We start from the raw sequence: 14,002 nt of genomic DNA, 5'->3' as shown, positions 1-14,002 counted from the left end.
CATTATTGTTTTGTTCTAACTGACTCACACAAAGGTCAAAATGAAAAACTTCATGTAGATAAAAGCTGGTAGGATTATGAGCCAAGAAGAATAAAATAAGATGTGGTTTTTATTCAAATTGGCTTTATAAAACAAAAGAGTTTTGTTTTTTGTGTGTTTGGATTTTTAGCGGAGGCGGTGATGGATCCCTGGACCGGCTCCTTCCCTCTGTCAGTATGGGCATTTCTCCCAGGAAAAGGACCACCAGCCAGTGTAAATCTGAGCCCCCACTACTGCGCACCTCCAAACGAACCATCTACACGGCCGGGCGGCCCCCCTGGTACAATGAACATGGAACTCAGTCTAAAGAGGCCTTTGTCATCGGTATGAAGCTAAAAACAGATGCACAACACTGTTTCACAACTCATATGTACAGTATATGTTTATCCATCCATCCATCATATTTACCTGCTTCTTCCTTTTCGCGTCATGGGGGTCACTGGTGCCCATGTCCAGCACTCAAGTCCATCACAGGGACACATAGAGACAAACAGGACAACCATTCACTCTCTCACTCACACCTAGAGACAATTTAGAGTTACCAATCAGCCTAACATGCATGTTTTGGGTCTGTGGGAGGAAACCGGAGTACCTGGAGAAAACCCACGCATGCACAGAGAGAACATGCAAACTCCACCCAGAAATGTCCCCAACTGGGATTCGATCCAGCAACCTTCTTGCTGAGAGGCAACCGCTCTACCAACTGAGCCACTGTGCCGCCCTGTTTATGTTTATTGTTAATAAATTTACTCTCTCTTCTAATTTTCCAGTATTTCAGTACATAACGCCAGCGTGCATTTAAAAGGATGATTACCTCCTTAATGAGATCAAACCCCGAGGATATAAATAATCAATTTAATTCCCATAATTTGATAAGAAATGTCTTTATTTAAAATAAGTGCTGATCAGTTTATTCCTCATAGACAGAGTGGTGAGTCCGCATGACTATATGGAGATATTGAACATAGCAGTCTGTAGCGTGCAAAACAATCTTTAAAAATACTTTCATCTGTTGCATTAAAATCTGACTTTGTAAAGATGAAAGGATGGTACAAGCAGAGTTCTCTTCATGCCATTCACACCTAAAGAAATTAGCATGTTGTGAGACGTGGAGGCCAGGAGGAGCTGAATGTCGATGGAAGTAAGGCAGGAAGTATGACATACAAGTGAGTGCACTCCTACGCAGAGCTGCCTCGACATCTCACAACCTGGAAAGCTGTCCTTTAACTTTCCTGCAACAGTGCAACAGAATGAATTATAAACATACTGTAAATAAGAGTGTGGTAAAGGGTTTGGAAATTCTCCTGCATGATTTTAAGTAATTAGACATTATCATGACATCTTTAGAACATTAAAAACAATTAAAAATACTTTATATGACCATTTAAATGTATAAGTATGAAGACAGTAATATAACAATGTATTTATTATGTTAATGGAAAATTCTTCTGGTAGGATTGTAACATTTGTTTACCTACTTTTAGAGATGATCTAGTTCTTCCTAAGAGCTTACAGAAACACGGCAGCTAAATAAAACATTTGCACTTTTATAACTTTGATCAAGTGCAGGAGCTAAAGTTCCAGTTTCTACAAATAGATTGGAGTTCTTTTAAAAATAACAGCCTAAAACTTTAATTTACGTTTATAATTTGAATAATGTACCTAAAAAAACACGTCTTTGAATCTACATAAAATCTGATCTTTTAAATCTAACATGTGTAAACCTGGAAGTGTGACATAAAACGTGTTAAAACTGAGCCGCTGAGTTGATTTATCCTTCTCTGTGACCAGAACAGCCTACTGCAGCCACCATCAGATCATGGTGCGGTGTCAGTGCGTGTATATTTGCATTAAGAGAAGATACTTTGATTAGTTTTAGTCAAAGATGTTTTTTGTCTAGGTCTTTGTGGCGGCAGCGCTTCAGGAAAAACAACCGTAGCCCGGAAAATTATTGAAGCTTTGGATGTTCCTTGGGTTGTATTACTCTCAATGGACTCCTTTTACAAGGTAGGTTCTCTGTGTGTGTGTGTGTGTTAATATTCTGTTGCACACCTACTAAATATTATTGTGCATTGTTAAATTTGGACCTCTTATACTCATCTAAGTGTACTCAGATTCAGAAGAATAAAACCTTTTCTAAGATTTATGTTTTCTGGGTGCATGGCTACGAGCCCCCACCCACTCACTGGCCTTAAGGACGGGTATAAAAAGAGCGAGGCTCAATGCAGAAGAAAGAATAAAAGAGCAAAAATAGAATGCACTTTAAAGTCATGAGCGGGGTTAAGAAAAGAGAGAAGACTGAATGGATGAAAAGCACTGCACATGGGGAGATAGTGCTGGAGAGCTGTGAAACAAGAGCCATCTTTCTCACCCCTCCATGCCCCCACCTACTGTGGTTGTGTAATCTTGTCAAAATCTGACAGTGGGGTGGAGGTTGAAGGGTTGGAGGTGGGTCACAGCCTGGAATAAGAGAAATCTACCAGCTGCTTTCATCGAGCCACTTTACTCTGCGTTACCAGGGATCAGCCGTTTGCTTCCCTCTTTCTACAGTTCATGTCTTTTCATATGATTCAGCGTCTCCTTTTCTGTGTGTAGTAGCTTACACACAGAGCGAGGAACATCAGTTTGTCTCATGTCTTCAGCTCACTTCTGAAGGAGGTGTTCATAAACTGTCAAACGGCACGTCAGCCACCCTGAGGGATCACCTACAGCGCTCGCTGCAGACGTCACTGCAGCGCATGATATCCTCCTAAATTTAGGCCCCCCCAACTTCTACCGCTCTTCAGCAGCAACATGTGTTTTCACAAATATTATGCACCAATATTGAGGGCTGCATATCTGTGGAGGACACAAAATTAAATAAATAAATACACAATAATGAAATGTATCATTAAATCATTAAATAAACAACTAAATTATTAAATACGCAAAGTTTATTTCATGATATAATTATTTATTTCATGATTTATTCAATTATTTAATTTTGTCACATTCCATCCTCGTGTGCCATTAGACCTGTCACGATAACAAATTTTGCTGGGCGATTAATTGTCTCAGAAATTATCGCGATAAACAACATTGTTTGAAATTTGACAATACCTAGTAATGTCAAATTTAAGAAGAAATGTAGGTTAATTTTTGTGTGTAGTACCTTTTTTGACCACTCGATGGCAGTATAAGACTGTTTGAAATGAAGGTTGGATAATGAGTGAGCAGCATTGTCTCTAAGAAAAATGGGAGGGAGGTCTCTTGACATGACATGGGCTATTTCTCATTCCTGTTTTTCGGTTCTCAAAATGGCAGCCGCTCGGTGTGGTTTGAGCTCTTTAGCATAACATTTTTCACACAAAGCTTTTAATTAAAAAAATAAATAAATCAGTAAACAAGTTCTCGGCTTCTTTTTGCAGATAAAATCAACTTTTTACACGAAGGCACGGGTTTCAACCGTGAAATTTTTTTACTTCGACAAGACGGAGGTTTTTTCCTGATGTCGGCCTGTTAGTATACGGGTGAAGATTCTCAGTCATCTAGGACATGATAAATTCAAAAAGTAGCTTGTAGCTTAGCTTCTCAGCTTAGCTACTTTTAATGATTCAAAACCATGATTTTGGATGGTTAAAACAGATTTTAAAGAAAAGAGAAAGGGAGGTGTCAGTGAAGAGCACCGGAGCCTTTTGTCATCCAGTGTCTTCAGTAGAAAGAGAGAGACGAAAAAACAATAAAGCTGATAAATGAAAATGAGGTTGATAATTTTCATTTATCATGTGATTAATTGTTTTATTGTTTATTGCGACAGACCTATGTGTCACAATGAAATTATGTTAACTGTCAGTCTCACTCATCAAACTCAGTGGGCGGGACTAATGCTGAGCATGTGAAATCCATTGCTTCGGTTTGATGAAAAAAGGTTTCATCCAAATACACGTAAACATAATTACCGCTTCCTAAAGTTTTTTGGAATATATTTTCTGGCTTATCGATTATCTGTGGTCGATTTGTCTTCGCTTGCTGTGAGGAGCAGCCAATCAGGTGTCAGGGTTAGGGTTAGTCCCGCCCACTGAGTTTGACGAGTGAGGCTGACAGTTAACAGAATTTCATGGTGTCGGTGGAGGGCGGAAGGTGACAAAATAAATAAATAAATAAATTAGGCAATCATTTAAAAGGTGCATTTAATTATTTAACAGTGTATTTAGTAATTTAATTGTATATTTAATGATTTAATTATGTATTTAATAATTAAATGATACATTTAATTATTAAATACATAATTAAGTCATTATACATTTAATACATTTGATACATTTAATTATGTATGTATTATGTATTTATTTAATTTGGTCACATTCCATCCTCCAAACATGTTGTACTGCAATGCTTTTTCACAATGTTGCTAGATTTATTGTTTTATTTAATTAAAAAACGTGTCTTTGCAAGAAAGAGAGTGATTTGAAGAAGTTTGCTCGGAAAATAATGTTGTTTTATGTTTCCTCAGGTTCTGTCTCCAGAGGAGCAGATCCAGGCCGCCAGCAACAACTATAACTTTGACCACCCCGATGCCTTCGACTTTCATTTGCTGACTCACACCTTGCGCAAACTTAAACAGGGCAAAAGTGTGAAAATCCCAGTGTATGACTTCACAACTCATGGGAGGCAGAAGGACTGGGTAAGAATGAACGCTCACACCCCGACATGTAGTGTTGTGTTTGCACTACACACATCTTTATTAGTACTTTGCTCTTTTACTAATATTACTTACTAATATGGACACTTTACTGTTAATGTGTGTTCATGTCAGAAAACTGTATATGGAGCCAGTGTTATCATCTTTGAGGGAATCATGTCCTTTGCAGATAAAGAACTACTTAAGGTAAATTATGTTCTCTTTTTATATCATATGTTCATCAGTTGAAACAGAAGGGGGTCAGCTGGGGTTTATTAAGTTTTATTATGAAACACGTAGTATTAGTACTCCATGGTTTGCTCACATTCGAGCTAACAAAGGTTTATTTTTCAGCTATTAAACGTTGCGTATTTATTAGATAAAGTATGCTCGTTCATTTGGCCCACTTTGCCTCAAATTGATTGACAGATATTTCACTTCTGGTTTCTTAACTTAAAACTAATAAAGGTGATGTTTTTAGTTTAATTAATTGTCAACATTTTCATTTGTTTTCACATCAAAATATCAGTTGTTTGTTTGTTTTTTTTGTCACAGTTTAAGCTCCAACATTGTGATATGTTCTCAGTATTTAAATTGAAATGCAGCCATTTTGTAATTTATTTGACAAATTATTTGGAGAGTACTCTTATTGTTTAAAAAAGTAAACTCAAATATTTATATCCAACATTTTTCAGTCAGGTCATCTGGACAGTTTTTTTTTTTTTGTGTGCTGAAATGTTTCGCTTTTGATCCAGAAGACTTCATCAGTCAAGGAAACACACAACAAAACTGATTCTTCCCCCAACAGCTTACTCAAAAGTGGAACAAACCAGTTCTGCTTGTGATAAGATGGTCTCTTTGGTACGCCCCCTCCTCCATTGATGGCCCTTTTCCTTGTCTTGTCAAACTGGTTGAAAACAACAAAGTCCATGCTCAATAATCCAGGTATACAATCCAACATTTGACCTGACTGAAAAATGTTGGATTGTATACCTGGGTTATTGAGCATGGACTTTGTTGTCAAATATTTATAGTTGTGAAATGAGTTTGAAATCTACCCAGATAGGTTTGTTTCAGACAGATCAGTTACTGAACTCAGCCAGCTTCTTGTGCCTGTGTAACATCAAGTTTCATGAACTTTCTGTTTCTCCCGTCAGCTGTTGGACATGAAGATCTTTGTGGAAACGGACTCCGACATCCGTTTGGTGCGTCGGTTGAGGCGGGACATCACAGAAAGAGGCCGAGACATCGAGGGTGTCATCAAACAGTACAACAAGTTTGTGAAGCCGGCTTTTGAGCAGTACATTGAACCCACCATGCGCCTGGCGGATCTTGTGGTGCCACGTGGTGCGTGCAAACATTTTAGCATTTAGCAGAGTTACATAACTACAAGTCAGGACAGCAGTGGTAAAGAAATAGTTTTAATAAACTTTGCAGCTGTAAACATCCTACAGCCATGTTTTGATATTAATCAGATTAAGTTTTGTTGTTTTCTAACCCCTGTAATATTACATATTTTGTTTATTTTGTCCATATATCATCCTGTTAGGTGGTGGCAACATGGTAGCCATCGATCTGATTGTGCAGCATGTCCACAGTCAGCTGGAGGAGGTAAGAAAGGTCACCAAACACACTGCAGTATGTTGTAGTAGACTTGCGGTGCTTTTGTTTCCAACCAAACTTCCAACTTTTATGTCTGCTAGATTAATTAAACTTCTAGTGGGTTTGCTCAGAGCTCTGTAGTTTTCCTGCCAGCCTTGTCGCTCCCTCTAGTGGATAGAAATGACATTGCACATGTTAAGTGAACATTGAGTCCTCTGGCACTAGTTAGTTACTCCACTAACTATAATCTGGACCACGGGATGTGTTAGCACAGTTTTTATATCATTTAAAACCGTTAGATTTGACGCAGCTGTAGAAAAAATAATTATCAGAATGTATATTCATTATCTGATTATTCTGCCTGCCAAGCTCCTGGAATATAAACTTGCTCTCAGATATATATGATGTAATTAGTGTGTTTCATTGTGATGACTAGAAATATTATTTATTAGTTTCTGCAGCTCAAATCTATTAAACCATTTGAAAATAAATCCATGTTTAAACACTAGTGACCCTCTGCTGTTTTGTACTCTCACATATCAATGTAATTTACAGACATAACTTTTTGGGATTTTCCCATACAAATCATAGACTATATATACAATATGTGGAAGCAACCTCAGCTTCATTAGATTGTTTTAATTTGTTGCATTTTACCTTTTCAAGCTAGAGGTGGTCATTTTATACTAGAAGAAGGAGCATTTTTATTGTTATTAGCTCTGAATGCTCTTTTATCTCTGTATGTCTGGGCAGGTCATTCCATTCACTTTTTAAATTTCATATAAAATACAGTGAAATGTGGAAACTATTAAATAAAACTTTACATTATTTGAAGTAAAGAACATCAAATGCTACCGTGCATGCTTGCACTCTTTTAGCTTGGAACGCTCCTTGCTCCCACTAAACCCAGTAGTAACATAACATCTGTACAATTTGACGGAGTTAAAGCAATGTCTTTGTTTGCTGAAGTTGATTAGCTGTGGCGGCCATCTTGACTTCAAAAGTTTATCTATTGTAGATGTAGACCGACATCCAATTATGACTTTTTGATCATTTTATTAAAATGTGTCCAGTGGTTCATTTAATCTTTTGTTACCAGATCAACAAATGAAGTGAACACACACTCGGGCAATTACACTATCACCCACATTTCATGGTGGCAGGCAAACTAACATGCCATGCTGTCCATATCCAAAAAAATGTCCGTTTCAATTCAATTCAGTTTATTTATAGCACTAAGTCACATCAGAAGTCATCTCAGGACACTGAACAGAAACATTCAAATATAAAAAATAATAATTTAACATTATGTATTTGAGGAGCAGACTGCTTTGAGTTTAACTCCATCACAGGACTGATCTTGAGCAAGCATGAAGGTGACAGTGGAAAGGAAAATCTCCCTCAGAGAAAGAAACCTTTAGCAGAACCAGGCTCAGGACAAGCGTCCATCTGCTTCAACTGGCTGAGTTTGAGAGGAACAGGAAAGAGGAATAGAGACACAATGGCAGGTCAAGAATCACATGTTAAGATAGAAATAATATCAAATGAAAACTATTTAATTGTGTCAATTCATTTCAGGAAATGAGGTCAATTTGTCCTCTAGTAGTCTAAGCTTAAGGCAGCATAACAATCCAACCCTAACTATTGGATTTATCAAAAAGAAAAGTCTTAATCCCAGTCTTAAAACTGGACAATGTGTCAGCCTCACGGACAGAAACTGGAAATTGGTTCCACAAGCGAGGAGCCTGATAACTGGAAGATCTTCCTCCATTTCTGCTTTTGGAAACTCTAGGAACCATGAGTAAGACTGCAGTCTGAGAGCAAAGTGCTCTGTTAGGAAAATATGGAACAATAAGATCTGTAATATAAGATGGACCTAGGTTGTTGAGGGCTTTGTAGGTTAGAAGTAAGATTTTGAATTCAATTCTGGATTTGACAGGGAGCCAATGGAGAGAAGCTAAAACTGTCTGACATGCTAATGTTTAGTGCACTTTGGTTTCTTTGCGGCTGCTTGGTCACCTTTTTATTTTAAATCTGCCGCTCACACAATGACAGATTTGAAAAGTTACCCAGCAGGCGTGTCCTGTAGCATGGCTGCCTCTGTATTTAATACAGTCTGTGATCCCTGAGCTCAGTGAGCGTTAATTCACCAGAAGATGACACATCAAACTAAATGTTGGTTTTGTTGTACAACCTGTACTATTAACCAGTCACCAGAGGCACATGCTTGTCTGTGGTGAGTGTAGTTTGCTTTGTGTTGAGTACAACACACGCACAGTGTCACACAAGCTGCTGATGGATTGCTCTCTCACCCTCTCCCCCCTCTCACCCTCTGTTGCTCACAGCGCGAGCTCAGCGTCAGGTAGAGTGGCCTTCATCCTGCCTATCATTCTCTCCTCTTCATCCTCCCAGTCCGTCACCTGCTTCAGCTTCTTACTGGAAATGGAGAGACAAAGAGTTGAGCAAAACCCACCTTTCTTTCTGCTGGCTGCCATGACACGGCACAATTATCCATCTGTAAACTCAACGTTCATTGGTCAGAACGAGTGACGAAACACAAGTTTCTATGAAAACTGGAGTCTGGAGAAAAGTTTTCAAGTTTGGTGGTGCAGCCAGCACTCATTAAGGTGTTGGTTTTCCATCTCAAAGTTTTACAGAAATGACACCTCACACTCTTCCTGCCTCCTGTGTCTAAAAATACACCCACGAGTCGAGTAACTGACCCCTCTTTTCAGTGGGTGGCAACAAGAGAGAGAGCGACAGAGGGCGAGTCTAACAGAACGAGCGTGAGAGGAAGTGCTCGCTGCAGCTATTGTTGATTATCACACACCTCAGCCACAGAGAAAGTTTCCAATACCCTACTACAAAACACCGAGTTGTTTCCATTGAATGTCGGCCACAGCATGTGAGACAGACAGAGAGAGGAAGTGAGCTCGGTGTCTCTCTTTAGACACAGGATGTGCTGGGGCCTGTGAGCTGAAATACCAACCTTCACTGCTCTACATGTTGAAAGAGTGACAGCCGCACGATGGCTTTGTGTGCACCTCCCACGCGTACACGCAGTGGATGCTCGTGTGTACATATCAAATCTGATCCCAGACCTGATCGTTCTTCTCTTTTCTAAAGTCTGTTTACTCGAGGTCTTGTCACAGATAAGTGACAGCAAAAAGTAATATTATTTCCAAAAGTGACAGTTTTCACTACTTCCTGTGCGTATTTGATGTGACGGAGCCTCAGCTGTCGCACTTTACACTTCATCTAATCATCCACCTGATGTTGTGTCTCTTCTCTTATCTGTTGTCTTCTCTGTGTCCCCTCTGTCGTGATTATGTTCTGTCCAAAAAAAACCTTCCCACCCCCTTAGAGGAAACTTCGCTGGGATATGTGAGCAGTTTTGCTACAGTTTTTTTCCTGCATTTGGCTAATCTGTAACCTGTTGATACTGTAGTGTCGACATGTTTGCATCACTGATTATACGTAATGGTGTGCTTGTTTTTCTAAAGACTTGAGACAAAACCGACTCAGAACTAATGTTTATTTGTAAAGAAACAAGAGACCTATCATGAAAAACTTTGGGATCTTATGTATACAGGCGCAGCTAAAAACATTAGAATATTGTGAAAAAGTTCATTATTTTTTTTAATCACTTTAGAAAGTGAAACTCAGAACTTATACAGATTTATTACACATAGAGTGAAATATTTAAAGCTCCTCTTGTCATTTTAATGTCTTTACAGATAATGAAAACCCAAAACTCAGTGTCTCAGAAAATTAGAATATTGTGACGAGGTTCAATATTGTAAACTGGTGTCACATCCTGATAAGCTGATGAACTCCTGGACATGAACTACAAATGTCTCACTCCTCAAGTCCTGCCACGCCTGAACCAGAGATGTCAGAAGCGTCTTACCTGCAGGAGACAAATAACTGGACTGTTGCTCAGTTCAACGTCCTCTTTTCAGATAAAAGTAAATTTTCATGTCATTTGGAAATCAAGGTCCCAGAGTCTGGAGGAAGAGTGGAGAGGAACAGAATCCACGTTGCTTGAAGTCCAGTGTGACGTTTACACCGTCAGTCATGGTTTGGGGCCAAGTCACCTGCTGGTGTTTCCTGAAGTTCTCAGCAGGTAAGACACTTCTGACATTGTCTCTGGTTCAGGAGTGGCTCGACTTGAGGAATGTGACATTTGGAGCTCCTGTCGAGGATTCGTCTGCGCATACTGTGCAGGACTTTCCAGTATGGATCTTCATCAGCCAGCAGCTCTGAGCTTTGTGTTGGTGCTGTCTGTCATCTTTACCTGCAGCAAGATGAGGGTGTTGTGGATTTATTTCCTGCTGCTTGGAAGCATCACCTGCTATCTTCAACAACAAGGCAGTGGAGGTGGACAGCCCTGGTGGTGGTCCGTTTCATCTTCTGGATATGACCTCTACAAGACAAGTGATGAGAAACCTGCAGGACCGTTCAGAGGTTCTGGCAGATACAGTATCTTCTACAGCGGCACCAGCACTGCTGGGGGGTGACGGTGGCTCTTCTTACTTGGTCCAAGGGCAGAGCGGCCCTCAGGACCGTCATCATGGGGCTCCAGGCAGCAGCGGCCCTTACCAGTCTACAGAGGAGAGCTGGAGCTCCTCCTCTGATACCAGCGGTGAGGACGAGCCCGTCTTCACTCCTGTAGAGGACCAGGATGAGGTGTACGCTTTCAAGTCTCGCTCACGCTACAACCGAAAGCGCCTGTCATTCAATCAGTTCCGCTACACCCCAACAGAACCGCAATTCTCCGGGGAACCAGTGTTCCACCACGGACAAAGGCATCAACCCCAACATCTAGTCAAAGGAGGCCATTCGGTCTGTGCGGTCTCTGCTGTTCCTCAGGGCTCCATGGCCCACAGGTTGTTCTGCTTTAGACTGAACATGATAAAAATAAAACTTTTTTTAAGGATCTTTATCACAATATTCTCATTTTCTGATATACTGAATTTTGGTTTTTCCATCATTTTTTAAGCCACAATCATCAAAATGACAAGAAATAAAGGTGTGAAATATTTCACTCTTAACATATGACTTTCACTTTCTGAAGTGACTGACGAAAAAAATTGAACTTTTTCATGATATTCTAATTTTCTGAGATGTATCTGTATTAGTCATCAGAATTTGTATGTTTTTCCAAACTGTTTGGTAGGAAGAGTCAAATAGTTTAGGTCTTTTTTCCATGATCATGGTCTCTGTGCTGTTCAGATGTTCAGATAACGTCGGCCCACCGTGTGCTGTGAAATTTTCTGCTTCTGTCTTTTCCCCATGTTTGATTCTGTTACAGTGGCCACACAATCATTTTCACCTTTGCTCTACATGTTGTGGAAAATGAATCATTTTATTCATCTTTCTGCACGTCTGTTTTCTGTGTTTGTAGCTGATTGTTTTTAGCGTATGAGCACGCCTCTGTGTGAACCTGCTCACTTTCTGCACAAGCACTAATTGCACTCGTATCCATTCTTGTTGCATTCAAGTCTTTGTCCATCTTTTTCTTTCTTTATTTTACTGTTCTCACCCTTTGCCACCCCCGCGCTGCTATTTGTTGCCGTGGTTACAGGGCAGCCCTGGCTTCTGCACACCAGGCCCAACCCCTCCCCCAAACCCTCAGCGTTCTGGAGAGCACCCCCCAAGTCAGGGGCATGCACACGATCATCAGGTAAAACCGAAGAGCCTCTTTTGTTTGTCTAAGATTTCAAAACTAAAAAAAACTGCTGCCATCTGAAAAAACTTGACTTCTTCTTTCCTGAACTTCTTTAGAAACAAGGAAACCAGCCGTGATGAGTTCATCTTCTACTCTAAGAGGCTGATGCGTCTGCTGATTGAACGAGCGCTCTCCTTCCTCCCCTCACAGGTTCCTAATACTTACAATACATAAAATAGGAGCGCATGAGATGTGTGTGTCATAGTATATATTAGGGATGCCAGATATTATCGGCATGCTATCGGTATCGGTCGATATTAGCGATAAAGTTAAATATCGGACATCGGCAATTCCATCGAAATAACTCACCAATATCAAAGGCACTTTTATGTATAAATATATATATTAGGGCTGGACGATATGGCCAAAACTATTATCATGATATATTTCTTAATTTCAGTCGATAACGATATAATTCAATATTGATATAAACAATATAAAAGCCTCCGAAAAACTGTACAAATAAATTAATGTTCACCTTTTATTTGTATTTAGCCTTCAAAGGAATTTGAAATCACCGTCAAATAAACGTAAAACTCTCAACTTTGTCAGTATTAATAGTTTTAACTTTAAACAACAACATAACCTAACAACCCATGCAGCAACCGTCTGTGTTTCTCTTTTGATACAGCTGGGGGTGATGTTTCAGGGACACGTTGGCTCAGACTTTTATTGTGCTTCTTCTTCTGACTCTCAGCATATTCTATCAAATGGAACAAGTTAAATGTGTTCCCACCGCTAGTTGGATCGACTCTCCGACACATTTTGCAGCACACTGACTGAAACCTGCAGTTTATCAGATCTTAGACAGCCGAACCACTTCCACACCACCGAATTAGTCTTTCCTCTCATCAATTATGTCAACTGCCTTCCCTTCACTTGTGAAAGCTTGTTCAGTCACATTCTGACGGTCATGGACACTCATTTTGAAGAAAAAACTTAATGTGCGTTCAAGATTAGCCTAGCCTGCTACCGCTAACACCTTCACCTTCTGGACTCGAGCTCTTCATAACATCTGTCACCACACACTTACATAGTTGTGTCACACCTTTTTCTGTCCGAGTTGAAACTGACGCGGCCGCTTCAACCCGAACAGAAAAATAAATGTGTCAGTGAAACGCTGTAATCATATCAAAATATTGAAAATGTGCTTAAAACTCACATCACCGTTATTGAATAAAAGGATATCACGACAAATATCGATATCGAATTATTGTCCAGCCCTACCCCAAACTGTTTTTACCACGCTAGCTACAACAGGTAAGATGTTTATTATTCACAATATTTCCAAAGAACCTGATTTTAAGATGGAAACTGTTCGTTGAAATTACTAGCAGACTTGTATTTCCATAAAAGGTTCAAACAAACATTTAAATTGATAATCACAGTTATTGATAGGTTCTCGTTTCTCATCCAACAAAATCTACAACACTGAAATAAACAATGCTCTTAATCTGCTATTTGTCAATTTAGACTGCACTTTGGAGTTTTTTTTTTTAAAGGACAGTCTTGTTTCTAGGTGACAATAAAAATGTTTTTTAATTGGTATAACTAAACAACACCTCACATTACAAGAACCATCAAACTCAAACCTTGCTTAAATGCTTTTTTTGACCTCATGACATCACTTTGACTTCTTTTACACATCAACAGGATGCTGAATAAAAACAATCAGAGCAACCCTGTGTTGTCCTACAGTAAAACACCAGAATAGACCTAAACACCACATCAGCATTCTATTTTGCAGGCCTTACTACAGTTTCTGACTCGCTCGCCTTGCATTTTTGATCCCAAGGAGGTTTGTGCGTCTACCACTGCGAGTCAAGTTAATACAGTTCAGGGGCTCTGCTAATTGAGTTAGTTTACTTAATTGGGTTAGCAAAGATTTCACGACAAACCTCACGCTGACAGACCCAGCTTCGTATTGATCAGATGAGTGACTGAAGGGTGCGCTTCTGTGTGTTAGTGTG

The 14,002-nt window shown here is 39.6% G+C and overlaps 1 protein-coding gene across 4 annotated transcripts in view; it reads left to right on the top strand.

The window, feature by feature from the left end:
- uckl1b (uridine-cytidine kinase 1-like 1b) overlaps positions 1-14,002 on the top strand; it is a 29,556-nt gene that overhangs the window by 7,526 nt on the left and 8,028 nt on the right. For 2 of the 4 annotated variants that reach the window (XM_037684073.1, XM_037684075.1), the window contains exons 2-10: positions 170-363; positions 1,940-2,046; positions 4,532-4,702; positions 4,835-4,906; positions 5,857-6,046; positions 6,249-6,310; positions 9,666-9,685; positions 11,889-11,987; positions 12,089-12,182. In XM_037684073.1, coding sequence (XP_037540001.1) covers positions 170-363; positions 1,940-2,046; positions 4,532-4,702; positions 4,835-4,906; positions 5,857-6,046; positions 6,249-6,310; positions 9,666-9,685; positions 11,889-11,987; positions 12,089-12,182 — 1,009 coding nt within the window. Of the gene's footprint in view, positions 1-169; positions 364-1,939; positions 2,047-4,531; positions 4,703-4,834; positions 4,907-5,856; positions 6,047-6,248; positions 6,311-8,646; positions 8,664-9,665; positions 9,686-11,888; positions 11,988-12,088; positions 12,183-14,002 lie in introns of all 4 variants that reach the window. The other 2 variants (XM_037684074.1, XM_037684076.1) reach the window with 1 other exon arrangement.

This window comes from Nematolebias whitei, chromosome 11 (genome assembly GCF_014905685.2).
Source record: "Nematolebias whitei isolate Nwh7 chromosome 11, NemWhi1, whole genome shotgun sequence".
NCBI classification, from domain to species: Eukaryota; Metazoa; Chordata; class Actinopteri; order Cyprinodontiformes; family Rivulidae; genus Nematolebias; species Nematolebias whitei.
Note: the sequence above shows the minus strand (reverse complement) of the source record. Positions and strands in the feature narration are given on the sequence as shown.